Genomic DNA, 27602 nt, shown 5'->3' with positions numbered 1-27602 from the left:
ATAAGTACCCAGAAATTGCTTTGCTTACTTCTATCCCTTGATTAGGTCATGTTTTGACAAATAACCGAAAGGAGATGGTGCCCCCAAATGACGTAATTCTGCCTCAGCTATTGTATGCAGAGCGAAGCATTCAGTCCAGTGACCACGTAGATGAGAATACAGGCAGTCTGTATTCTCATCGACGTGGTCACATGACCTAATCAAGGGATTTTATTTATTTATTTATTTATTGCATTTATATATGGCGCGACAGCTACCCTGAGGGTTTCCCGGCACCCTGGATCAATGTTACTGAAAGGAAACAGGGGACAGTTATTGATTGAACAGCCATGATTTCACTCCCTTGCGAAAGTGTAAATAACATGGTTCTAGCCGTATTTGGAGGGGTAGTGAATTCCATAGTGTCGGCGCCAAAAAGGAGAAAGAGCGACCTCCTAGTCGAGCCCTTTTTATCTTGGGCACAATTAATTTTGCTTGATTCATTGAGTGCAGGTTACGCGCAGGTAGGTATTTCTGGACCATTTTACATAGGTACTCCGGGGCTGTTCCTAAGCTAATTCTGTGCATATAGCACAGTGCCTTGAATTTTGTTCTGCTGGACACTCTCAGCCAGTGTAGATTTCTAAGATGGTCTGTCATCCTCGTACGACCTGGGAGATTGAGGAGCATTATGGCCGTGGAATTTTGTACTACTTGTAGTTGGTTCAGGGTTCTCTTCGTAGCTCCTAAAAATAGTACATTACCGTAGTCTAATCTAGACGTAATCAATGCCTGTATAACAGTCCTCTGGGCCCCCTCTGGCAATTGCCACAATATTTTTCTCAGCCATTTAAGGATGAGAAAACATGTGGAGGCCGTTTTGGCTGTATGTGTCTGCATGGACAGTTTGTCATCAATTATAATCCCTAGATTACGTGCGGATTGAACAGCGGTAGGGGTGGCGCCCATTTCCGCGGGCCAGTGCGTTGGGCCCCAGAGATTCTTTTGATTGCCAAAAATTAACAGCTCCGTTTTTTCCCCATTCAGTTTTAGTTTTTTAGAGTGGAGCCAATTGGCCATTTTGAGTAGTCCTGATCGAAGGGGAGAGATGTCCGATTTTTCTGAAGATGTGAGGGAGAACACAAGTTGTGTGTCGTCAGCATATGAATAGATGGTAAGATCCATCTCTTCTGCTATGTTGCCTAGGGGCGTGACATACACATTGAAAAGGAGGGGGCTCAATATAGAGCCCTGGGTACTCCATAGGGGGACGTATGTACTTCAGACCGGTTGCCTTTGGAGAAGACCTGATAAGTGCGGTGCAGGAGAAATGGCTCCAACCATTTTAATGCTTTCCCTCTAATACCAATGTCTTCTAGGCACTTGATGAGGGTGGTATGGCATATGGTGTCGAATGCGGCACTCAAATCCAGAAGGATGAATGCCGCCGTGCCTCCCTTGTCCAGTTCTTGTCGAAGGACCTCAGTAACCCCAAGTAGGGTGGACTCCGTGGAGTGACCTTTTCTAAAGCCTGATTGTGAGTAGTGAAGCAGATTATTGTTATTGATAAAGTCTGATAACTGCTTGTTGACGTGTTTTTCTAAAATTTTTGACATAATCGGTAGTAAAGATACCGGACGAAAATTAGAGAATATTTCAGGGTCGCTATTGGCCTTTTTTAGCAAAGGGACTACCATTGCGTGTTTCCAGTCATTTGGTAGTATAACTTCCTCAAGGGGGGGCGTTTAATAATGCTCTAAGTACCTCTAGGGTAGGACTGTCTAATTGTTTAAGAACATGTGCAGGTAGAGGATCTAGGGGTGAACCTGATTTTATGCTAGTCAAGGCAGCTCTAAAGGCCAGAGCGTCTATTGATTGCCATGTTCTAATTTCTTGGTTCCTCTGGAGCTCGGGTTGATCTTTTTTGAGAGGAGTAGGGGAGCTGATATTGGTATCATCGTTATTGGGTGTAAAATTGTTGTATATTATAGCTATTTTTTCGTAAAAGAAATTAGCAATATTATTGCATTGGGTAGATGATAATACAGGGGGTTTAGGTAGAGTTGCTGCTCCAGCTAAATTTCTAAGTACCTTAGAGAGAGTCCCTGAATTATTCTGCGCTTCTAAAATCGTATTCTTGGTAAAGTTTCCCCTGGTGATTTTACAGGATAGATGATAAGTATTGAGCGCTAGCTTATACTTTTGTTTAGATAGAAATAGAAATAGGGATAGAAATAAGCAAAGAATTTTCTGGGTACTTATGGAAGCAGAACTTAACTGAAATTACGAATCAAAGACCACGTATCAAGCCTTGAAGAAGTCTTCTGGAGACGAAACGCGCTGCGTCGGCTATGATTATGTATTATGTCTTTTAACTAAATGAAAATATTGTCTATCAAAATAAAGAAAGAAGAAAGTTTTTTATATAGTCAAAAGTCTCCAGTCAACTGATTTTCTTTGGGAGTATAATTACTAAGCTTGTAATTGACACTGTTTCTAATTTGTAAAATAAGGAATGCACAATATGATTCTTGACACTCTGAATATATGGGTATGTGCTGAGCTTCTTTCTGAATTTAGTATCTATTTTGGTTTTCCAAAATTCTAAGGGTGCTAGGAAGGTCAGGCTCCCAGCTCGCGCACTACCAATGAAGATTCAAATTATCTAGATACATCAAAATACCAGTGCAGGTCTAGAGTGCCTTGATCTTTCTTTGTGTGTTTTTATGTTAGCATTCATGTAGCTATCTGTATTAAATTCTTGCTATATGTATATGGTATTAGTGAGAGCAGGTATTATGTAAGTCGGGTTAATATCTGTGCCATCATTTTAGTTGTCATAGATGCCATCTTAGGCCTCAACCTAAACTGCTACTTACAATTACGAGAAATGGTCTTTGTTAAGTTTTGTTTCTCCAACGCTGTAGCTCACATGCCTTTCTTGTTGCATAGCAGCCTTCTCTTTCTTGTCTAGAAATTAGAGTAGACCAGAAAACCTTGAATAGTAGATAAATGGTACCAGGCTCCAGGAATCCAAATGTATGTTCTGTACCCTCATTGTATTATGACCAACCAGTGTTTTTTCTATAGTAAGCGGGTCTTTATGGGTTCCGCAACATACATAATGTAACTTTATACTTGTTAGAGTCAGTTCCTTGTCAGCCATCATAGGAAGCTCTTCTGATTGGTCTCCACTGCAGTGAATAAACTAGTTAGCTTGTATTCTCTACTGCGTCATCGACTAGTCATTTCTGGTAAGGTTAGAGGCGGTCCAGAGTGACCCGGGAGCCCTGAATCCGGTCACTTCCTTCATCCCTTCGTGAACTTGCCACTGGGTGTGCTGCTCCCTACCTGGGCAGTTTCTTCAGGTGCAAACACTTCCTGTGATTGTGGCTGTTCACTGCAAGAGGTGAAAATGGAGGCACGCAAGAAATAGAACATTTACTGAAACAAGTCCGCCACATCTGGTACAGGCGTATCATTGGGTATCACAGTGCTCACATCAGTACATACCCACTCCAACAAACAACAGTGCACCTTACACAGAATCCTCACATTCACCTGATAGAACCCAGAGAAGCCAGCTGCTGGTATTATGGCTTGACAGCAGTACTTACTCTCTCTCGTAAACACACCCACCAATCTGTCAACAAGGTGCAAGCCAAATAATCCAGGCAGTACTTATGGTAAGCATGACCTACAACCACACTAAGCAAACCTTATAACTCATCAAATTATCAACGATAAAACACATCAGGTTTAGACAATAACAGAACATCTACAAGAATACCAGGGCCACTAAAATTATGCGGCAGGGAAAGACTACATTCTTTGGCAAGGCTGACTTAATTATGTGGTAAGACAAGGCAAACTATAGCATAATGCGGCACATTTTGTGATAGCATTGCTTCCTTAGTTTTACATTTTTTCATAGGTTAACACTGTCTAGACAAAGGTTTCATATCATTAGTATTAGTTTAGCACCGAAATAGAGTACCAAACAACTGAATGGGGACCATTCAACATTTGCAAAGGGGCTCCCACTCTGTTGCAACATATACTGCTGCATTTTTAGTAACTTTTGATCCGTTTGAGATCAAAATATTTTGCAGATTATGCATCAAATGACTGATTATGTAGCAAATGTGGCTAATCCATAAATAGGCAGAAAACACCACAGCTACAAAATCACATAATTCCAGTTGACCTGACTAATGCTTACAACGCAAACAAAACCAAACTCCAGCCTGTGATGTAAATCTTGAAACCAGAGCATGAAGGTTAAAAGACTTTTATAGCTCTGAAGAGACATCATAATGTGTAAGGCAGGACTTCTCTTCCAGAGGAAAGAATCTACAGTTTTTAAATCTATATCAATAAAGTTTAATCTCAACGATATTCAGATTTAAACTGCGAACTATATCACAGGCAATGACAACTGGAGACATTTTGGAGAAATCCTTTTATTGTTAGTAATGACTTCAGTACGCCCTGGGTTTTTTGGGTCTTTTCCACACCATCCACCTGGCAGAGCAGCTCCTTCTCCGGTACTGCACAGTCCTGATCTTCTCCAGTTTTTCACCTTTCAAGATTTTCAAGCTTTCCAGTTCCTCGGAGTCTGTAAAATGAGTCGCTCTGCGGTGATGTGTATCAGGAAGTCATCTGGTCAGAGCTGGCACGTCTGTTTTCTGTAGAGAGAAGCAGAGAATATGCTGATTGAGGACCCATCTAATATTTAATCTCGAGACCACCCTCAATCGAGAAAAAAGCTCAGTTAACCATGGATGTGTGAGGCTAAGCATGGGCGAGTTTAGCGAATTCGCGATCCGCGAATTTGCGAATTTGCGATCCGCAAAATTTGCAAGTTCGCGCGAATCTGCGGATTTTTTTATTTTTGCGTGTTCGCGGGTGTTTGCGGGGCGCTTTGCGTGTTCGCAGGTGTTTGCGGGGCGCTTTGCGTGTTCGCGTTTTTTTTTGGCCTGGTTAATCACTGTCACCCTCTCGTTTTTTATGCCCTTCAGCCCTCTGTACCACTCGTTTCTGTGCCCTTCTGCCATCTGCCCCACTTTTGTGCTCTTCTGCCCTCAGCCCCACTTAGAATGGCGCCGGCAAGCTGCCAGGGGCCATTCTTAAATAGCTACAAAGAGCTTCAACAGGAAGCACTAATAGATAAAGTAAAGCAGGTGCTCGAGTTGAAGGTCAAATTAAGTTACACAATCATTAATCACCCCAAGTTTGGGGTGATTAATGATTGCGTAACTGAATTTGAGCTTCAACTCGAGCACCTGCTTTACTTTATCTATTAGAGCTTCCTGTTGAAGCTGACTTTTGTAACTATTTTGAATGGCTCTGGCAGCTTGCCGGCGCCATTCTAAAAGAGTTACAAAAGTCAGCTTGAACTTTTGACCCAATCCGTTCCGCTAGCGGATTTTGCGGGAAATTCGCGAATCTCGCGGATTGCGAATTTACCGAAAATCCGCAAAATCCGCGAGCGGAACGGATTTTCCGCCCATGCTTATGTGAGACCTTCCCTAATTCAAGTCTATTAGCACTGCTCTGCTTTTTTTTTGTTCAAAAAAATCTTTATTGGTTTTTCATATGCAAATTTGTTGCAAAAAGACAACAAGTACCTTGGGGGATGGGAAATACAAATTCATGGTCAGTGTCATGTTGTAAGTAACAAATATTAACTAATAAACAGAAACTGTGACAGATTATTTGTCCAGTGGGGCGGTCACGGGGAGGGCCTAATCATAATTAGTACCTGGGCTTTACGCGTGGGGGAATTAATGTGCCACCCATTTACTACCTGTTTAGGCTGGTTTGATCTTTTCCAGGTATGTGTCAGGATTGTTTCATAGCGCTTTAGAGGATTTGGGAAAGAAGTAGAGTTTGTGACTACTGTTGTAAGCACCTCTTATGGAGCATACCAATGCCCACCACTTGTGTTGGGAGATATTGTTAGTATTTTTCCAGTTAGCCTGAATGGTTTGAATCCCAATGGTTAATAGTAAGTCGAGGAGGCATGCGTCCCTTTTGCTAAGTGGGGAGTGTAGGGCTAGAGTTTACAGGCCTAAAGTCACTATTGAATGAGTGCGTGAGATGGTAGTATGGAAAATCGAGTTGAATGTCTGTTGAATGTCATTCGAATCCTCCTTGGTGGGATTCCAGTGGTAAAGTAGGTGATCTAGATCTCCCATCCCATCTGTACAGTTGCAGCATTTATTAGGATCATGAAGGCCCCATTTGTAAAGTTTGTGTGGGTATAGAAGCATTGATAGAAGGGGCAGAATTTACATTGGTAGAGAAGTGAAGAGATCTAAAATAGGAGAACGGAGTGCCTTATGTTTCTCAATTCTGTCTCAGTTACAAGATATTCCACATTCTCTTTGAATGTGGCTAGTGTTAGGAGTAGAGAATTGATCCATAAATTTATGTATCCTATAATGTGATCTTTGTAAACAAGGAACAGGAAATTCATGCAATCAGATGAGTGAGGATTCTCAATTCTCCTGAGTGTGACTTTGAGTTTGAGAAAGATGTAGAAGTCTATTGGATAAAGTTTACATTTCTCACATTTAATGGCAAAGGATAGTGGGTTGTCTGGAGCACCGAGATCGTTAAACAGAAGTACACCTGCAAAGTCTAATTTTCCCCAGAAAACTGAGCAGCCATCTATTGTTATGCGTGCGTTAAACCATACTGAGGAGCCAACAGAGCCTTTTATTTGGTCACAGAAGTAATCACCTAAGGCTTTTAATGGCAATTGATGAGTAATGAATGATCAGGAAAGAGTGTGGAACTGGAAGAGTTTTCAGTGTGTTTTTATGAAGGAGAGGGAAATATCTAGGTCTAGTTCAAAAATCTGCAATGGGGGTTGTGAGGGTTGTAATGAGTCATTAGTCTTTAACCATCAAGAGGCTTTTCGAGCCAGAAAGGCTGTTAGGTATTTGTTAAAGTCTGGCAGCCCTAGTCCACCTTCTCTTTTTATGATTGCTGAGTTTCTTATGGGGCATTCAGGTCTACTTAGCTTCCTGGTGTAGTTTGAAATGAGCTTGTTTAGAGTTGTATGAAAGTTTGGAGAGAGGATTAGGGGGAACACCCCTAGTATAAAGTTGACCAGAGGTGTGGCCAACATTTTAACAGTTTCAATCCGGCCCCATCAAGACCTGCCCTGCTTTATCGCCATGTCGCCATGTCATATTCCCTGCCTTAGAGTTATGAGGCATGCCCTACCTTGCAATAAACACCAACTGAACTATTATATTAAGTTTCAGATATGTGAGTTGCCGCTTATTAACAGTACTCTACAGGAGGCTTATATTTTATGATGATGCAAAACTCTGACCAACTGATTACACACAGGTCTTTGTAGCAAAAACATTAATGACTGGAGCTACAGTGTCACACCCATCAAGTTGCTACATGTGCTGCAGGTCCCTTAACACCATACATGCCCAGCCTCCTGATTCAGGGGAGAGACTATCTATTGAAAGGCTAGTCTCCCACCTCCTGATTCCTGTCTGGAAAAAATAGATTCCTCAGCAGGCTTCTGCAGACGTGGACTGGTCTTGTGTGGCTTGGAGTGTGCATTGTATGCACTCCCAGTAACTTGCACCTTCAGGGCAGTGCAAAACATTTTTGTCATGTTCTCTCTCCCTGCCTGCCATAGCCTTTCCCTCTGCTCCTGACAGGTAAGGGAAAAACTGGTATTTTCATTTAGTCCTAGTACATTGCAATCGACCCGATTCAAGCATCAATAGAAGTCAATGGGAGTAATACATTCTCCCTATTATTAAAAAAAAGTCTCTCACTTTCTTCTCCTAAAATGTTTGCATGTATGCGTAGTACCTGCTACAGTATATCTAATATTAATTGGTACGATAGATCAATGATCATGTTCCTGCAGAAGTAGCAGAAGGGAAACCTTAAAGTCACAGGTAGGCGCACCCTTGACACCGGGACACAGACCTAGTGGATTTTCCAATGCTTGTTTTTCTGTGCATGTGCATGCATGCATGGTGGCCATCTTGGATGATTTTTCTTAAAGAAAAAGAAGACTCCCATGAATGCACCAAGATGTGAGAGATGCCGCACCGAGATTTGAGTTATTCACATGTCTGTACCACTAGCCTGGCATATCACTGACTGAACACGCCCTAATCTCTCAGAGACCACTGCCTGCTGTGACATTTCCATTACAGAGTGGTGTTCTTTGCTTGAGGGCAAGTCTCCATGGCAGTGGGCTACTTGAATTCATAAGGGGAGTGGAGGGGGTGTGTGCCTGCCTCCACCAGTTCTCCCAGTACAATCTGGTAGATGCTCTTCTCATTAGGGTTTATTCACACAACGATTTAAGTGTGGGCACAGCTCGTGCTGGATATCGTTAGACATGCAGTTTGTGCCAACTACCACTCATCGGCAAGGAGCAATCCTTTGGTTCCGGTGATCACAAGCAACTTTCGGTATTTCAGGTTCTGTATCACTCCAAGCAAGCTGGTACATTGCTAGGGTTCGCATTCCAAAATCCCCCAGGAAATTTAAACTGTGAGGGAGGGTAGGACACTGTCTGCCTGTCACACCAGTTCTCTCAATGCATTCTGGTAAGCATTGAACACTACTAAGAACTGCATCTACCAGAATGCATTTGGAGAACTGGTGCAGACGTGCAGGCAGTGTGGTGTGGTCCCCTCTCCCAACGGATTGCTCTTTGCCCATGAGTGATGATTATCATGAACACTTGCTCAAGGGTATCCATCATTTGCTGTGCCAACACTGCTTTGCAAACACTTGATTAGTTGTGAGTATGAACACTTTTGAGGACTCCTGAGCTAGCGCAAGAGCAGTCGCTTGCAAGACATTTTGCTTACTCAGAAGGGGCTTAAATTCCATCCATTTCTGACCATTAGCTGGCCTCATTGTCATTCTCATTTTCTTGCCTCTCTTTGTTCTGAGTGTGCCAACATCACCGCCATTTCTTGTGTTAGGCCCTCAGCTGAAGCATAATCCAAATTCTGCTTCCATGCCCAATGTTCTTCCCCAGCCCGCTGTCCGTCATATTGCTTGCCTCCTCCCCCAGCCTGTTGCATTGCTTGCCCCCTCCTGCTGCAACTGTGTTGATTGCCTCTTCGGCCCTCCTCCTGCTGTCTGTTGTGTTCCTTGCCCCCTGCCCTGTCAGTTGTTTTGCTTCCCCCCTACCATCTTCATCCACTATCCGTGTTGGCCCTGTCACAATCCTCCTGTAACGGGGTAGACGACGAGCCCCTCCGGAACGAGACTTGGGGACCCTTCAGGGACTCTCAACGCATTCGCCCCTTCTTACTTGCCTTTCACAGAATGACTTACCCGATGTCGATTACGGAATGGGCTCACTGGGCGAAGATGAAGTGCACTGGCCCTTTAATTTCCAGTCAGCTGTAGAGTGGGTGGGTCTACACGAGGACGCTCGAACGTCAAATAGGGAAGATGCAGAGAAGCCGGTGTGCTTGTTCACCCGGAGCGGAGACGTGTGGAAGGAGAAGGAAGAGGAGCGGAGCGGTCAGAGGAGTGCGGAGGAGACAAGGAGATGAATGGAGGAAGCTGAGAGCAGTGGAGAAGCAGCACCTGAGACGGAGGGTACGACAGGAGGCCAACATCCCCACGAGCCGCCCTGCCACACACCCGGGGGAGGTGTGTGGCTAGCCTAGGTACGGAGCAAGATCAGGGGCTGGGTTGGACATAAGGGCGGTTCTACCGAATAGTCCTTGGTATTCCCTTATCCCGGTATCCCTATCCCTGAGCACCGACCCCCTTCACCTGCCGGACGTCTAGAGAGTGTGACACAGGTTTTTGCTTCCTCACTCCTTTTTCCCTGAGCACGTGTACACATAACGGGCACTTTCCTCACGACTTGCTGTGTTTGTTTATACCGAGAGGCAAGACGGACATCGACGGAGTCCCGACCCGACGGAGCCCAGAAGGGCATCGGAGAAGCGAGACGGGCAAGCCCAGAAGAGAAGTAGAAGGACAAATCAAAGCCGCTCACCCCGCCGAACATTCCCTACCTGAAAGACTTGTACCGATTACCTGTTTGCCACATTAAAGCCCTCTTTAACGAGAACTCGCCTCCTGCCCATTTCTCCCGCGCCCGTTACACCTCCATAACAAAAAGACACTATGGCACGGCCAGCGCTGGCCCTGTCAAAGCATTTTTTTTTACTTTTATTATTTTTTGTTGCCTTCGGCATTGGCAAAGCAAATAGGTTTGGCATTGTCAATGTGCTTTTCAGCCATGTTGCTTAAAAAACGAGGCAGCTGTGAAGCCTGGCAGAAAGCATGAAAAACACTATGTTAGGGTCAGTGCTGACTGCTTCATTGTGTTTTTTCCCCACTTTTAGCCATGGTGTACAGCAGCCTCACTGCTGCACCACATGGCTAAAAAATAATTGACGAAGCAGGCTATTGTATAAAAAAACTCATGATAACTATCTTTATCAATGCTTTTTCCCCCCAAGCCCACGCCTGTTTTTCGATTACCAGGACAACATTCACAGTGAGACAACAAGAACATGAGAAATCCCCTTGGTCGTCTCCATCACTTTGGTGGTCATGTGGCTTCTGTGTTTCAGCTGCCCCTGACTCGCTCACTCTCACCCACACTACCAACCGCTGAGTAGATTGCAAAAAACATGAACACATGTTGCAATGGGCACACTGTCACTAAAACAAAATGTCTTGTCTAAGTAAAGCACCACATTCCCCCAATCTGAGACATTTAGGAGACGGTGTTGAATACTAAGGGGTATATTACGATTTAATTCATAAGGCCTCCCACCTCAGGTCGAAGGCCTTATGACCGACATCATCGGTTTCAATTCCTACCGGTTGATCATGATGCTGCTGGTCAGACTTGAAACCGGACTATCATTCCGGCTGCTTCCAATAGGCTCCATGAACCCGTCTGCCACTCGTAGACCGGACCTAAATCCAAATAGAAGGCATTTCCGCTTTCTGGATTACTATGCACGGCTTCCGGCAGGGTTCCCATGCTGACCTTTCCGACATGGAAACCCTTTCGGAAAGTGTGCTTGGGGTCCCTAGCAGGGCCCCCTTCTGTTTTCGGCCTCTGGTTGATGACCAGGGGTGTGCCATAGGTGCCCCCTTGTTAATCCCTGCACCTAGTGGCAGGCACCTTTAAGGTGCCTACCAGAGGGTGCAGAGATGAACACAGAGTCCCATTCCTCTATGGGAGCTTGTGTTATGGCGAGTTTACAGCCGTAACACGAGCTTCCACAGAGGAATGGGAGTATGCGACCGAACAGTGTTCGGTCACATCATATTCAGGCGGTTGGGACCGCCATCCGTAGGGATTACGGACAGACCTCTGACTGGCTGACGGGCTCCTTGAGCCTGTCGGAATCCAGCCAGAATGCCCGGCCAGTTTAATTTTCGACCGCCTACATCGTAATGCAGAGGTCGAAAGTGTAACCCCCGATGCGACACGGAAAGTTGGGAGCTTTCTTGGTCTCATCGTAATGAGGCCCATAATGTCTACCAGTGAGGACTATATGTGACTTCTACACCTTATAACCCGCATTATATAATGTAAGACGTATTGCACTTTGATTTATACACTTGAATGATTTATTGTCAATGAATACTGTGCGAGTGTGATATAAAGTTCTCAGACACCCAACATGAGTAGCACTCTAAAATAAATTTAAAAATAGTATTTAAATTGATATTGGTGTAAATACTTGTGCATACTGATACATCTGACGTTCTTACAGTGCATGCAGATCTGTTATCTACAGGGATTGAACAAAGTGAAAAACTTGCGTCCAAATCAGTTTCTCTTAAGTACTTGTGAAGTGATGGCAATCTGTGTGTCATTGTTTCCCCTCCATTGTATTGGTATCTAGGTGTTGGGCTCCATATAGCTCCCAAACAGAATCATACTTGAACAAAAGGAAAGCTGACGGCCCCTTAAATTCACTTTTGTTTTGGGTACAGCTGGAATCTAAAGTAAGAAACGCTCTTCCCTTGCTGCAGTTGCTGTTTAGAATGGAAAGCAGATAATGTGTGCACTGCTGATGTGTCCCAGTGTAGGCAAATTACACCAGAGCGAATCAAGCATATTTCACTGGGGTCCAACTTCTTGGCAAGGGCAACAGTGTCAACTCTGTGGAAAAATGGGTGCACACTATCCACCCATGCGTACCCCTGACTTCTGCCCTGATAACACCAGTTTAAAAAATAATATATGCTTTAACATAACACTTTAAAGTTCACATATCTAAGTGCTGAAAGAATATGTTCCTGTTACACAAACCAATAGGATTCATTTTATCAACCTCAGTAGGTTAAAAGGCTGAGTTAGCCCTTCAAGAATCTAACCACACGACCCAATCATGACAATACAGTGGCTGCTTCAAACTAATGAGGTAATTTACCACTTTCTGTCAGTGGCCCTGGCATCAAGGGGAGTTCTTGTAAATCTGATTCACTGGCAGAAGGGAGAGGTGGGCAGACTATTCCATGTTTACCGTAAACGAAACCGACACAACAGTGACCATAAAACACCGTATATTAGGATGGGGGAATAGATGTAATAAAGAATTCCTGAATCTGGATGTAAGTGGGCAATTATCTTAGCATTTTGATACCTGTTGGTCATGATACTTTTAGGCAGTTGGATACCTCATGGGGTGAGTCCCTGCAGCAGACTTCTGTGAGAAATGCAGGTCACAAGTATGTACTGCAGCAGGGCAGATGGAACCTCCTTCGGTAAGAGGTGGATAACATGAATATCATTATTTTACAAGGTAATGTTGGCAGCAATCAGTAAAGGGGAATGACATATTTCATTTTGTGTTGTGTGCTCTATAACATTTTAATTTGGGATGCCTTGTTCATGCTCCTTTCCTGCAGCCAGCTGCCTCGAATCAGAACAGACATGGTAACCTAGCCCCATTCACACCAAGCCAAAGATCCGTCCCCCATAAACTGCCCCTCCTCAAATAAAATGTACTCAATGTCTGGTCCGTCATCCAAAATGACCGGTTACTCACCGGTAATATTCATTACTCCGAGTCGTAGCCCTCCCCGTCCCAGTCCTTACTAATGAGCATAGCTCCTCCCACCAGAAACTCCCAAGCAACTAAAAACCCATCCCTTCCCTCCAGGCCACACCCACACCCTAAGGCATATAATCATGTGACCCGCCCATCCACATCCTGTACTACCAAGCACAAGAAGCCGAACAGGGAGGGAGGGATGGGAACCAGGACTGGGACGGCGAGGGCTACGACTCGGAGTAATGAATATTACCGGTGAGTAACCGGTCATTACCTCCTCATCAGCCCTCCCCGTCCCAGTCCTTACTAATGAGCAGATACCAAAGCAAGAATCGGCTTCACATAGCAGAAAAACAGACTCAAGCCGCACAAGCAGAAAGTCACACAACCTGAGCAGTGCGCAAGCCAGCGTTCCCAAACCCAGGAGACACAGTCCCACATATCACTCAACGACTACAGGACAAAACAGCACGAGGAGAACACCCAGCAGCATCCACACAGAACACGGCCAGGGAGCCCCATCCCGGAAGCAAGCCCAATGAGCAGCTACCCCAGAGGCGAGGAACCTCGAACCGACCCAGGCGTCAACACACCACAAGCCCAACAGCAGGCCGCACAGCCAACACCGCCACTGACGGAGAGCAGCCACAGAAGGCCCCAGAACACGACCAGCCAGCCTAAAGACAACAAAAAGGGAACACCACCCCATAAAAAAAGGCACAGCAGGAAGGAGGCACACCGCCAGAGCCCGCACAACCGCCAAACAGAGCAGCAGCACCCAAACCCCAGTAAGAGGTACAGGACAGAAAACAGGCAGAACCAGAAACTCCAACAAGGAGCAAAGGAACGAAAGAACGGCGCCAGGAGGAAACAACCCCCCAACCAACCGGACGCCAAGGGGCGCACCAGCCCAACGCCCGAACCCCGAAAGGCCAACCATCCGCCCACAGAGCTCGCAGGGAGGATACAGGCCGACCCAAGTCGAAGCCAATCACCCAGAAACCCAAGACAAGCCCCGGAATCCAATGCAGACACACCCTGTGTCGGACAGCAATCCAGGAAAGAAAACCCCATGACAGGCACAGGACAGGAGAGGCGAAGGGCACCCGAACCAAGAAAAAACTCAGCCAGAACACCCCAAAGCCAGGAGGTCCAGACACACCACAGCCAACCCGCAAGTGGACCAGACACCCCGAGACAAAGGGGAAACAACAAGGGACCACCGGCAAACACCAGCAAGGCCCCACCGCCAACCAAAACAGAGGGAGCCAAGGCCACCCAGACCAAACCGGAGCCACCAGGACAAACGAGGCCCGACCCAGTCCAACCCGCAGCAGGACCCACGGAACCAGCGCAAACGGGGGAAAAGCACACAGCAGGCCTCCGTACAACAGAAGGACAGGGCAACCACCCCGCAGACAGAGCCTGACCAAACCAGAGAACAACCTCAACCCAAGGCACTCCCCGGAGAAGCATAACAGGCCCAACCACGAGACACTGAACCTGGAAAGCAAGAGGCATAACTCGGACAGGGAGGGAAACACCCCACGCAGGAGAGCCGCCCCGGGAAGAAAAACCCCCCGGGAGACGAAAAGTCCAAGGGGCAACAAGGAAGAAAATGCCCCCCCCACCCGGCCGAACAGCCGAACCGTCAAGTGAAGCCATCCCAGCACAACAAAGGCGGACGACCAAACACCACCAGCACACAGTCCGACTAGACCCCCCCCGAACCTCAGGAGGAACCAAGGCAGAAAGAGGCCAGGCCAACCGAACCGGCCAAGGGACAGACTGAAAGCACAGGCAATCAGGATTCAACCCCAGACCAGAGCGAGCCAGCGCCACCAGAGGCACAAGAGCAGCAACAGCACCCCGGGCCACATGAAAGCACCCCACGAACGCAACAGCACCCGGCATACCCAGGCGACCTCCCAACCAGGCACCAACCAGGCCAGAAACAGCAGAACCCCAGATCCTTCAAACAAGATCAGGTGCACCCAGGCAAGCAAGGCCAAAGGCACAACACCCCCATGGGACACTAAGAAAGCAGAGGCAGGAAATGAACCCACCGTCCAGCGGGAGCCTGCGACAGCAGAGGTACAAAACACTCCACAGAGCCCTAGAGCCCAGGTCAGAGAACCAACGTCTCTCAGGACCCAAATGGATAGCCCCGCAAGAGGCCCAGTGCAAGACACGCCAGGGGGAACAAGAGCCTCCGGGCCCAAGGACAGACCTCACAGCAGCGGGAAACAGCCGCCAAACATGGAGCCGCCGGGAGTAGAGGAAGACCGAGCCCCCAACCACCACCGTAGTCTGCGGGGCACCGTCAGGAAAACCCCACCAACCGAGGTGCCGAAACCACCCCACGAACAGCAGCACATTCCAAACCGACGCAGGAGGCAGCAAACACCCAATGAAAGGGCCCAAACCGGAAGGAAAGAAGAGGAAGAATCAACCTACCGAACAAGGCAGGGAACACCCGAAACCCCCCAGAAGGCAAAGAAGCCGCGGGAACCGGCATAAGAAGAATGTGTCCCGGAGAACCAGAAGGATCGACGAGGGAGACACAAGCGTGCAGCTGCCAGAACCAGCACCGGACAGCAGACCCCAGAAGGGCCCCGGAACCGAAACAGGAGCGAGTACACCCCCCGACCCTGCCGAAACACATGCACTCACAACACCACCCCCTCAGAAACGAGACCCGAGCCCTGAGCAAAGAGCCCGCCACAGTGCCTGAGAAATGGGAAAAAGGGGCAGCACAGAACACAGCCAGTAGCCCAGCCCAACAAGGAGGGACAGGAAGAAGAGGAAGCACCCCGTAGACCCTGGGACAAGAGGAAGGAAGGGACACCCCGGCCCCATTCCATACCCCCAAAGGGCAGGGCCACCAAATTAGAATGAAACGCCGCCCAAAAGCTGGCGCACAATCCCACGGATCCCAAAATAGTAAAGAGCCCGCGAAGGGAAGCACCATCAAGGGAGTCCCCCAAGCAGTACCGTCCTCCAAGGCAAAACCCAGCGAGCAGACACAGAGGACCCAGCCACCGTCGCCATCGCACCAAGGGTTTCAAAGGAAAAAGTCTGCCCAGAATTGCAACTGCAGTCCCAACCCGGAAAAAGAGGCAGAGGGACCCACAACCAGCAAACCAGCACAGAAAAAACGGACAGACACACGAAGTGACCGACCCAAAAGCCAGGGCAAGACGCAGCCCGGACCGCAAAACCAGAGGTAGCACAAGCCAGCTGCAAGGTCCCCCATCCCGCAAGACCACAGGAGAAGAAGGAACCGCAACCACGGACACCACCAGGCACCGAGCTGCCACACCAGCCACCGGGATCCACTCGCTACCCAGCCAGGATACCCCAGCGAACCACCGTAAAGGAAACCCCAATCGTCCAGAAACCGGGGAAAGGCATGTCCACCAAACATCCCCCACACCCCCTCCTGCACAGCATACCCATAGATCGAGGAAAGGGGAGGCCCACAAGCCCCAACAACAGGTGAATGGGGAAAAAGTCCACAGACTGTCCACCCACCCAGGGCCTATGGAACCAAAAAACGACCCGAACACGGAACAGAAAACCACGAAGGCTCGCCCCCCCGGACCCAACCAATCCAAGACAGGATCCACGCGGCAGAAGCAACCTGACCATGCCCAAAGGAAGGAGCAGCGGAAGACCCAGTGACCACCACCTCCCCGTGACAGCAGAGCCCATACAGGCCAAAACCACACATCTCGAACAGGGGCACAGAACAGAGAAAGTAGCGCCCAGACCAAGCAATGCAAGATCCACCAGGGCCAATCAGGGAATGCCACACCCCCCCAGGCCAGCAGGCCAGTCCAAACAAGACAGAAAGAGGGAGCCCGGGACTCCCCCAAACCCCAAGGTCCCGCCAAAGCAGTAACACAAATGTACCCGAAACAACAGGCATCTAAGGGGAATAAAAAAACTGCTGCCAATCAGACCGACACACACGTACCTGAAAGGAGGCCAGACCGCCACGCCACTGGCGAGCAGAGAAGCCAGCCGTGCACAACACACCACCCTTCCCACCCTAGGCGAACACGCCAGGGCAGGGAACCAACCCGGAAGAGGGGAGGCCCCAGCAGGAAGACAAGTCGCGCTACCACCACAGGACACCGCCTTAAACAAAAGCAATGCCCCCAAAAAAGGGCAGAGAGCGACCCACGGCAGGAGAAAGAGGCCAGGGGAGGAACCAAGGACACGCAGCCCCAGCACACAGAGTCCCGACCCCCAAAAGTACCAGCCCCATGCAGGTGTCATGAGGCGCAGCCCAATATATCCAGAACACCAGGGCGCCCCCAAACTGAAAGACAAACGTAACGCAATTAAATGCATATGGACACTTGCATAGCGCACTACACACCCGCAAGGGTTGGAATAGGCACCGAGGCAAGAATTATCGGGTCCGTGGAAGTTTGAGCCCAAGACCCGCCGAGGCGGGCCCTAAAAAGAACAGGCAGCCCAAAACAGTACCGAAAGAGAGAGCAGCTTCCGCCTGTAAATCAACCTGCCTCCAAACAGACACGGGAACACGAACTCCCGGACATTCCAAAGGAAGCATACAGGCACAGCAATGCCACCACGGCCCACTGTGTGAACCAAAGCGACGCCCCTTAAAAAGGGGCAGGGAGCGACCCGCGGCCAGAGGACACGAAGCCCCGGTAGACAGAGCCCCGTCCATTTAAATGAACAAAGCGTTTCCCCGCAGGGAAATTGCAGAGTCTGTTCTCGCGGCCGCTTTATACAATGCTCTGTGCGCATCCAGTACGATATCTGCATCGTGTACTGCCTCCCAGGTAACAAAAACAAAAAAGGGAAACACAGGCCCGAGACGAGCACCAAGCCCCCAAACACACCTCCCAGGAGGAGCCAAACCGCCACGCCACTGGCGAGCAGAGAAGCTAGCCGCGCCCAACACACCCCCCCTCCCTCCCCGGGTGTACCCGCTAGGGCAGGGAACATACCCGGAAGAGGGGAGGCCGCAGCAGGGAGACACCACCCCACACCAGGCAGTCAAGGCCCCCCAACCCCACGGTCCCGCTAAAGCAGGGACTCAAAAGTACATGATAAAAACAGGTACCACAGGGGAACAAACGGCCGCCCAGCAGGCCGATTCACACTCACCCGAAAGGAGGCACCGGTCCAGCACCCCCACGACAAAGTTGCCAGGAAATGAATTCCGCAGAAAAAACCAACAGGATGTGAATGGGCGGGTCACATGATTATATGCCTTAGGGTGTGGGTGTGGCCTGGAGGGAAGGGATGGGTTTTTAGTTGCTTGGGAGTTTCTGGTGGGAGGAGCTATGCTCATTAGTAAGGACTGGGACGGGGAGGGCTGACGAGGAGGTAATGCAGCTGGTGTTGTTGCTAGCCCCTCTCTCATGTTGGCTGTCCCACCCTCCTTTTTGTGTTGTCGCTCGCCTTAACCCACTGTTTGTGTGGTATCTTGCCCATCCAGCCCTCCAAGTGGCCGCTTTCCCCACCCACTTCCGTGGTGATGACTGCCCTCGCCAACTGTCAATGTTGTTGCTACTGTTACTGTTTGCCACCCCAAGCCCCATCACGCCTGTCCCACCCTCCTTTTTGTGTTGTTTCTTGCCCTAACCCACTGTTTGTGTTGTATCTTGCCCCTACGGCCCTCCAAGTGGCTGCTTTCCCCCACCCGCCTCCGTGTTGTTGATTGCCCTCGCCAACTGTCTATGTTGTTGGTCATGTTTTTTAATGTTTGCCACCCCAAGCAGGGTCACGAGGCCAGCGCTAGCCATGTCATTGTGCTTTTTTTACTCCATACCCCTGCCTTCTTTTGTCGTTGTTTGCTCCCTCCCACCTCCTGTGTCGTTCCTTGCCCCTACCCACCTACCATAAATACAACAAAAATCACTGCTGCAGATTCCGCTGGCTGGGTCATACTGCTTTTTTTTGCCAACACCGAGCATGTTGCAAGCACACGCTCCCTCGCTCCGTGATGCCTACAATCACAACCTCCCCGGATAAAAAAAAAGCGCTATGAAGCAGTCAGAGCTACCTGCATCATTGCATATGTTTCTAAACTTTTAGCCATGCTGTACAGCAGAAGCACTCCTGTACAACATGGCTAAAATCTGAAAAAGCCCATATCCCTAATAGGCGAGACCTATTGGCTTCGCCAATGCTCGTTCTTTAGACGTCCATTCCCTTTTGTTTTCCATCTCCCCCCTTTCCACCCACGCAGAGACACCTTTTTTGGATCAATCGCTTTCTTAAACATACCCCTTCTATCCGAATGCCCCCTTTCTCCCTTTGTATCTTTGTCTCCCACTTTCTTACTATTCAAGGCAAATAGAAATAACGCCACTGCCTTTATTAGCAAGAGTGAAGCCCGGAGGCCATGTAGGTTGTTGGAGTAATAAGCAGGCTGGAAACTGGCACCTTCTGGGTGGCCCTGTGACACAGAGAAGAAAAGGAAATGGAAAGGGAAAGCTAGAAATCACATATGGTCTGCGAGTAAAGGAGTATTTTTTTATGTGGCATAGTGTGATAGAGGGAAGAGATTGGAGCAGCACTTTACTAACAATTAACTTTAACTCTGTATCAGAGGGATGCATAGTCCTGTGCTATACTTCTCAGCCTGTTTAATGCCGGAAAGCCCTACCCTCGTTCCGCTTTTAGAAAGTTGTCAAGCATGAGGGGCTCTCCCCTGATTGCCCCCTTCCTCTCACCCTACCTTCTGCCCATGCCTCCCGGAGCTGCCTCACGTTGTCCTCAAGACCCATATCTGTGAGGATCTTCGCGGTGAGTTCAAGCCCGGTTGCCTCGATGTAGCGGTCGTTGATGAGGGTGGCCACTTTCAAACACATGGCCCTCTCCAGCAGCCCCCATCCGATCTTCTTTCTGCTGTCCTCGGGATTTTCATCTCCCAGCCTCTGCTTAAACTCCTGGAATTGGTCCCCACCCAGCTTATTCAGGGCGCCAAGGATCAGGTACTTCGCCATGGTCCGTCGTTCGCAGTCTGAGCTGGCACTAGGTATACGTATGGCAGGATCCGCGAAGGTGAGCCCCGCCCTCGTGTGAGCCCCGCCCTGGCAAGCGGTGCGCATCCGAGACTGCCCCTCCCCTCCCAGGGTCTCACACAGGCCCGGGCCCGGCTCTAGGACACTCGCTCTCGGACGGCCAGAGTGAATGGGTAACGAACGAAGATGAACGGGCAGAGGGCAAATAAAAAAACAACACATTATTTCCAAGATTGATATTTTTGGTACTTACATCAGCCGACTTTTGACATTTTAACGCAGGCCAACGAGGTACATACTTCGCTTTCTGTGAAGTTCACCTGTCTACGATGACGCAACGTTTGCGGAACAAAGAACGATTGTTTTCTATGTTGAATAAATAGGTCCTGGGGAAGGGAGTGTTGCTGACAGAATGTATGAGTATGACTGTATGGCGTGCATGAGAAGGATTGAAGTGGATTCGAGGGGGGGGGGGGGGAGGTTGTGAGCGTTATGTTATTGTATATATATTACATTGTGACACCCGATAAAACGTTTTATAAAAGGATGTATCTTGTAATTCATTGTACTAGTTTGATGCAATAGACATCGAGAAATACAATAGAGACTGAATATGAAAGGGAGGTCAGCTAATATTTACATGATTAATCTTTTAGGCAGAAGAAATACAAGTTACAACTGTTTACAACTGGGAGGGTTCACACTTCGCTTTCCCTGCTATGCTTCCTGCTTTGTGGATGGGGTGGAACGCTGCATGCAGATGGCCTGCAGTTTGCTCCTGCTTATATGCAGCAGCAGAAACGTTCATGCTGCCACGCATGCACTCACTCATGATTTATGAGCCCACTCAAAGTCATGCAGAGTCAACGCAGCGCAAATCGCTGCGTCGTCTTACTCTGCACCCGGGAGGAGTTCCATGGACGTTGCTGTGGATTTCTCACACAATAACCATGTAATTTGACGTGCCCCAGATTTACAAAAACATGTAAACCTGGGGAAGTGCCAAATCTGCATGCCTTTCATGGTGAGGCGTAACAAGGAGAACTATGTTTATTTCTCCATGTATTTGCAACACACACAGAAAGGTGAAAGCTGCTCCTAGGATTGTTTTTGTGCAGTAAGTCACTGGCGTAATGAAACTAGAGGGGGCCGCACTGCAAGGTGCATGGAGGGGCCCCCTCCAGACTCAATCTTGAGCTCTGCAGCCAGAGTACTGTGCGGAGGGCGCCCCTGGAGCTTGGGGCCCCCGCACCGCAGCGGCTGCAGGGGCCTGTTTTACGCCACTGCGGGAAGGTGCCCATTACTGCGCAAAAAACATCCTGCATGCACCAGAGGCACTCTTGCACCATGGTGTAAGGGTACCTACGTCGGCTCTAGGCTGCCAAAATGGTGCCAACTAAGGGAGAAAGGACAGGAATGCACTGTATTGCTTAAATACAGTGCATTCCTGTCCTTTCACTTTGGGGTAGGGCAGCACAGCAAGGTGCTTTGCTACACTGCCCTACAAAAAAAATCCCATAAATAAGCTCTATGGTCCCTTTGCAGCTTTTCATTTTTTTCCCCTTAGAAACATTGGCAGCTTTGGAATGTGCTAAGCATTGGCGTATAAAAATGCAGTTCAGTAAACCCTGAGATTACCTTTGCACTCCACTAGCTAATACTTTAATGTAGACTTTACTATTGTTGTTGGGGACATCTTCACAAGCCGTGAGGTGAACGGCCATCGAGTACAGCAGACAGCTTGCCAGCGCCAGGAATTCTAGCGCTCCAGCGCCCTACCAACGCCGTGAGGGAAACGGCTAGCGCTATCAGCGCTCAGCACCATAGCGCTCGACCAGACTACAACTCCCAGGTGCCCCGGCGGCGGAAGTGACGCCGCACGAGCGCCCGGAGGCGCTTGAAAGAACGGAGCGCCCAGAGCTCCGGCGGGACATCTTCACAAGCCGTGAGGTGAACGGCCATCGAGTACAGCAGACAGCTTGCCAGCGCCAGGAATTCTAGCGCTCCAGCGCCCTACCAACGCCGTGAGGGAAACGGCTAGCGCTATCAGCGCTCAGCACCATAGCGCTCGACCAGACTACAACTCCCAGGTGCCCCGGCGGCGGAAGTGACGCCGCACGAGCGCCCGGAGGCGCTTGAAAGAACGGAACGCCCCTCGCACCCGCGAGTCGCGCGCGGGAGCGCCCGGGGCTAAGCCCGGGCAAAGAGCGGGCCCTCTACGGCCCTCATCGGCAGGAGGAGGCAGGGGCAGGGCTCGACCCCCTGTTCCATCAGAGACGCGCCCACAAGTAAGACTCTGTTGTTGTCCCTGTGTTAATTGTCAATAGCATTTTATACATAGATTATGTCTAAAAAGAAACCTGCTGCTTTGCCTGCAAATACCATGGACAACTATGTTGTGCAAACAGTCAAGAAAAGTAACGAACAGAGGAGGGAATCACTTGGGCTAAGCCAGTCACCAGACTTGTGTAGACTAAGCCCTACCTTACCTCTGTCTACTGATGATAGCCCTTTCGTGTTGGTGGAAACCAGGGTCTCACCAATTGCACCACCTATTATTGAGTTTAGCAGCCAGCCATCGATCATGTTACCATCCCCTGTTATTCTGGACGGAGACTCAGAAAATGTTATAGATTCAGACCCAGAAACTGAAACTGGTCCTGTGGAGGATGATTTACCACCGATTGAGTACACACCCCGGCCTGTGCGCACCTGTGTGAAGAATCAGCGGAAGCAGGGCGGCCCAAGGCCAAGAGTGAAAAGGAAAAGAACATTATCCCCAGGTCCTTCGAGAGCTCCCCAAAAGACTGTTGGGGAAGGGTCTTTAAGAAACAGAGGAGATGATGAAATGTTGAGTAAACTGCTTGAGGTTGTAGAGGGTAAACTTATTGAAATTGTAAAACCCCTGATCTCTAAAATCGATAAATTGCAGGCTGAAGTGAAAAGACTTGGAGGTGTGCAAACTAAACTGACGGAGGAAATAGGCAACCTTAATACTTTATTAATAACGAGAAGCAGTACCGAAGGGATTAACCTAGTGGGAGAAGGGACATCTGGTGTGCTGACTAATCCAGTACACATGCCGGCCCCGAAAGTTAATCAACCTGTAACAACAGCAGAAGGGCGTCCGTTAACAGTAAATTTACCACAAGCACAAGTTCACGGTACAGACCCACTGCAGTTTATTGAGGAAGCCTCACCCGTTGTACTGGTGTTAGCTAATGTACCCCTTTTGGATGACGGCATCACCGAGTCATCTAGCTCTCTGAGTAGTAAGGCTCTCCATTGGCTCTCAGGTAACATGAAGTTAGCACCTGGAGGGTTACAGCAACTGGCGCATGATATTAAAACAGTTAAACGTGTCCCTTGGATAGGGAATCGCCCCAAAAGATTTAAAGGGGACTGTGTGGCGGTAACATTTGCACACCCCGATGTACTTCCAAATGTCTTAACACATATTCTTCCGCGTTCCGCCTCAGCGTAGAAGAGGTACGGTGGTTCCCCTAACATTAAAATTCTTCTACGGGGAACAGCATAATGTAACCCTTCCAAAAACGCCAGCACTAGAATGGGACAACAACTTAAATATGCATAACCGCTGGGCTTCTCCCCTAGTACCAAGCCTGCTATTACATAACAGATTTGATGCCCTGTCTGGTCTTAATAACTGCGATTGACAAGAGGTTAGTCACGAGATTGCCGAAGTATTCGCAGGAGTAGACTTAAATCAGTCCCCAAATTCTACAGGTGGTACATTGCCTAAGTCTGTGGGTACTTTTTGTAATACCGTAAAGGGGGCATCAACATCTTGCCACATTGCCAGTTGGAATATAGCAGGACTAGTTTCTAAATTTGAAGTATTAGGGTGGTTAGAACTAATTAGAACATTTGATATCCTTTGTTTACAAGAGACCTGGTGTTTAAATTTTAAGGGCCTTGATGGTTTTGTAGCATATGAGCTACCAGCAGTAGCAACTACCTCAGGGAGGGCCAAAGGTGGTTTGCTGACTCTGAATTCTGTGAAAATGCGAATTAGGGTGAAGGAGCATATCACCGTGGGCAATAACTCCCAACTGCTGTGGTTAGCTGATGAGGCAGACAAAAACATTCTGTTGATAAATATGTATAATAATGTTTTTGATGCTAGTAGATATCTGGTTATTCTAGAATTAGACGTCGCAATCAAACAATTGATGAAAGCTTCTAATACAGTTTTTGAGTTTATATATGTTGGAGATTTTAATATTTCTGTTTGCCCACTCTCTAATCAAAAGTTGTGTGGCACATTGAACCGTGTTGGAGAGCCAGCCACACATTTCCAACACAATATATATGGAGAAACCCTGAACTCTTTCCTACTGGCCCACGATATGGAGATTATAGAGATTGAGCAGGACGAGAAGGGTGATAGCTTGCCAACTTTTGTAGGGAGAGGGGCGAACACTGTAATTGATTTTATTTGCATGTCTTCCGAACTAGCTATTTTTAGTTCTGGTGTCAAGGTTGTAGACCACATGGTTAGCGATCATAACTGTCTTGTTATTGAAACTAGGTTTTGGGAAGCTTGCATAACTCCAGATAGTAGCCCTATCACAAACATTGAGGTACATAGGCCGAACGGATTCAGAATAAGGTGGGCCGGGGATAAGGCTGAAGTAACTTCAAATTGCATTATCTCAGGCTGCTTAAATGACATCACATCAATTACTGATGAGAAATCAAATATGGAGGCCTGTATTTTTCACTTTACAAAAATCAATGTTTTTATTAGTGATAAGTTTACTAGGGCTGCTGGAAATTCTAACAATAAAGCAAGGGGATGGTTCAATAATGCATGTACTGTGGCACTGAAGACTCTAAAAAAGGCATTAACCATTAAACCTAGAGATAAAACAGTTGTAGCTAAGCTTAGATTTGACTATAATTCAGCTCTTAAGCAAAGGAAAGCTGAACTACGTGAGGAAGCTTGGGAGCGTTTTGATCAAGCGGCTGTTTCGAATAACTGTACTCTTTTCTGGGCAGCAGTTAACAGCCCCTTTTTAAAAGATGACAAACTCCCAGTGTTGACCTCAAACGTAGGCAAGGAATCATGGGTACAGCATTTTTCTGGCATTTTTAATCCTAAAACTGTAGAGTTGCCGATAAGTTGCTCTTGACTAGTACTTAGCCTAGATATCAGCTTACAGGAGGTCCTAAGTAGTATCAGGGCCAGTAAGGGCGGAAAGGCCCAGGGACCCGACGGTGTCCCAGTTGATGTATACAAATTTGCACCTGAGACTTGGGGGCCAGTACTAGTCAAAGTTTTTAATGCTGCTGTTCACTGTACTATCCCGTGCACTTGGTCTGAATCAATAATAGTTCCGATTCACAAGAAAGGGGACCGAGGAAACGTCAAAAACTACCGGCCAATCTCATTGCTGGATTCGTCCGTCAAGATTATGAGCCGTGTACTCCTCGTCCGATTAGAAGAGTGGGCAGAGTCTAATCAGATAATGACAGACTGCCAATACGGGTTTAGGAAAGGAAGAGGTTGCATTGAACAATGTTTAAACCTGGAACTCCTGATAGGGAAATACACCCGAGCAAAAAATGGGTCACTCTACCTTTGTTTCGCTGACTTGAGCAGCGCTTTTGACCTGGTGGATCACGCCATACTATGGACTACCCTGCTAGAAATGGGAGCACCTAGGGAAATTATATATTTTCTGGCCCGCCTGTACGAGAGACTCAGCTCGAGTGTCCGGTATGGGCCTTCGGGCGAATGTACAGATAAATTCTGGGTCAGGAGAGGTATTAGACAAGGGTGTGTTCTGGCACCCCTGCTTTTCACTCTATTTATTAATGAAGTAGACTCGATCCTTAAGAAGGCACCAGCGGACGCCCCTAGAGTAAACACAAGTACCATCCCCGTGTTACTCTATGCGGACGACGATGTGTTGCTCTCTAGGACCCCCCGGGGTCTACAGCTCTTGATGGACAAATTTGTGGCCTTTATAGAAAAAAGAAAGCTGGTCATTAACAAGAGCAAGACATATGTGATGGAGTGTGGAGCTAGTAATGTCAAAACTAAAAAGCCCTATAGGTATCACATTGATGGCCAAGTGGTGCAGTGTGTGGAAAATTTCTGCTACCTGGGGGTTACCTTTTCCAAAAACGGTCGCTGGGATGTCGAGCACAAGGTGGTGCGCGACAAAATGATCAGGAGTGCCAATGGAATATTTGCTTTTGCAAGTAAATTAGGTAGTAGAAGGCCTAAGGTAATGCTTAAGATCTTTGAAGTCAGGTGTCTCTCGGCTGCTCTCTACGGAGCAGGGGTTTGGGGGGTATCCAGGGTAGAACCTTTACAGGTAGAAGAGAATACATTTTTGAAAAAATTATTGTGTCTCCCGACATCTACTGCTAATAGTCTGGTTCACAAAGAATTAGGACTACAACATCTAAATGATTTATTACTGTTGAGACCTTTGATGTTATGGCGTTCGGTCTGGATGAAAGACGAAACCTCATTTAACAGGGCTATCATTGAGGATTGTTTACGTCTAGACTATTTTCTCAAAATCCCATGGATTAAATACACAATTGAATCCTTTTCTAGTGTGTTTGGGTTAAACGTTACATTAGATCACTGTTCTGCCTCGGATCTCTCTAAAGAGAGTCTGAAATCAATCTTTTTAAATCATTGTGCAGAAAGACGAGCTACGGATGATCTCAAACTTTCCACCTGTATACGTTACAATCAACTGAACGAATTTGTGGGCCTACACCCCTACCTCCCCCAGGTGACCAAAGGGCAACATCGGTTTGTCCTTACCAGGATGAGGATGGGTACGGTCCACCTATTGGTTGCATTTCCTGAGATTAAGATGCGCCCTATAGGTCCATGTCGGTGCGACAACTTTTCAGAACAAAGCACAGAGCACTTTCTACTTGTATGTAACCTGTACAGTGAATATCGTAAATTCTTTTTAAAACCTTTATTTATTAAACTTGGAGCAAGAACCATCAAAGCGGCAATGAAGTTACTTTTTAATTTGCATCACCCTGACATCTGTTTTTATACGGCTAGTTATATACTCAGGGCCATCAGCTCTAGGAAAAGCATGAATTTTTAAGCTAATAATTTTAAAGTAATTTATTTATTGGAAACCTTTTTTTTAAAAAAAGTGCATTATCTGACATGTTATATGTATCTTACTGTATTTTTAGCGGATTGCGATTGTCAAGTGTATTTTTTTCTTTTAATATGTATTGTATGTATGTACTTTTATGGACATGATTTACATGTTTCCGAATAAAGTTTTTGACTTGACTATTGTTAGATTTGGAGGTCTTTAGTTGGCACAGGTAGGTACTTGTGACAAATAGGGACCCTCTCCTCTAGTCAGGATAAGGGGATTGCACTCCTAAAATAACCCATGCTCACGCCCTGTGTAGCTTGGCACTAGCAGAAGGGCTTTACTTCAGAGGCGTTGTAAGTTAAGCAGTTGTGACCACATACAGTAACCCAGTGACAACACTACAAATGGACACCACACAGGTATATAGCAGAAAATAG

At 47.7% G+C, this 27602-nt stretch overlaps 1 protein-coding gene across 1 annotated transcript; it reads right to left on the bottom strand.

Annotated features, from left to right (window-relative positions):
* Positions 1 to 4422: 4422 nt before the first annotated feature.
* LOC147665161 (apoptosis-associated speck-like protein containing a CARD) lies at positions 4423 to 20046 on the bottom strand. Its single transcript, XM_086949715.1, has 2 exons — positions 19762 to 20046; positions 4423 to 4667 (listed from the first exon to the last, which is right to left on the bottom strand). The coding sequence occupies exons 1-2, from the start codon at positions 20027 to 20029 to the stop codon at positions 4630 to 4632; spliced, it is 306 nt and encodes a 101-aa protein (XP_086805841.1). The 5' UTR covers positions 20030 to 20046; the 3' UTR covers positions 4423 to 4629.
* Positions 20047 to 27602: the final 7556 nt, after the last annotated feature.

The sequence above is a fragment of the Lissotriton vulgaris genome, unplaced genomic scaffold (genome assembly GCF_964263255.1).
Source record: "Lissotriton vulgaris unplaced genomic scaffold, aLisVul1.2 SCAFFOLD_1913, whole genome shotgun sequence".
Taxonomy (NCBI): Eukaryota; Metazoa; Chordata; class Amphibia; order Caudata; family Salamandridae; genus Lissotriton; species Lissotriton vulgaris.
This window is presented reverse-complemented; position numbering and strand designations above follow the sequence as displayed.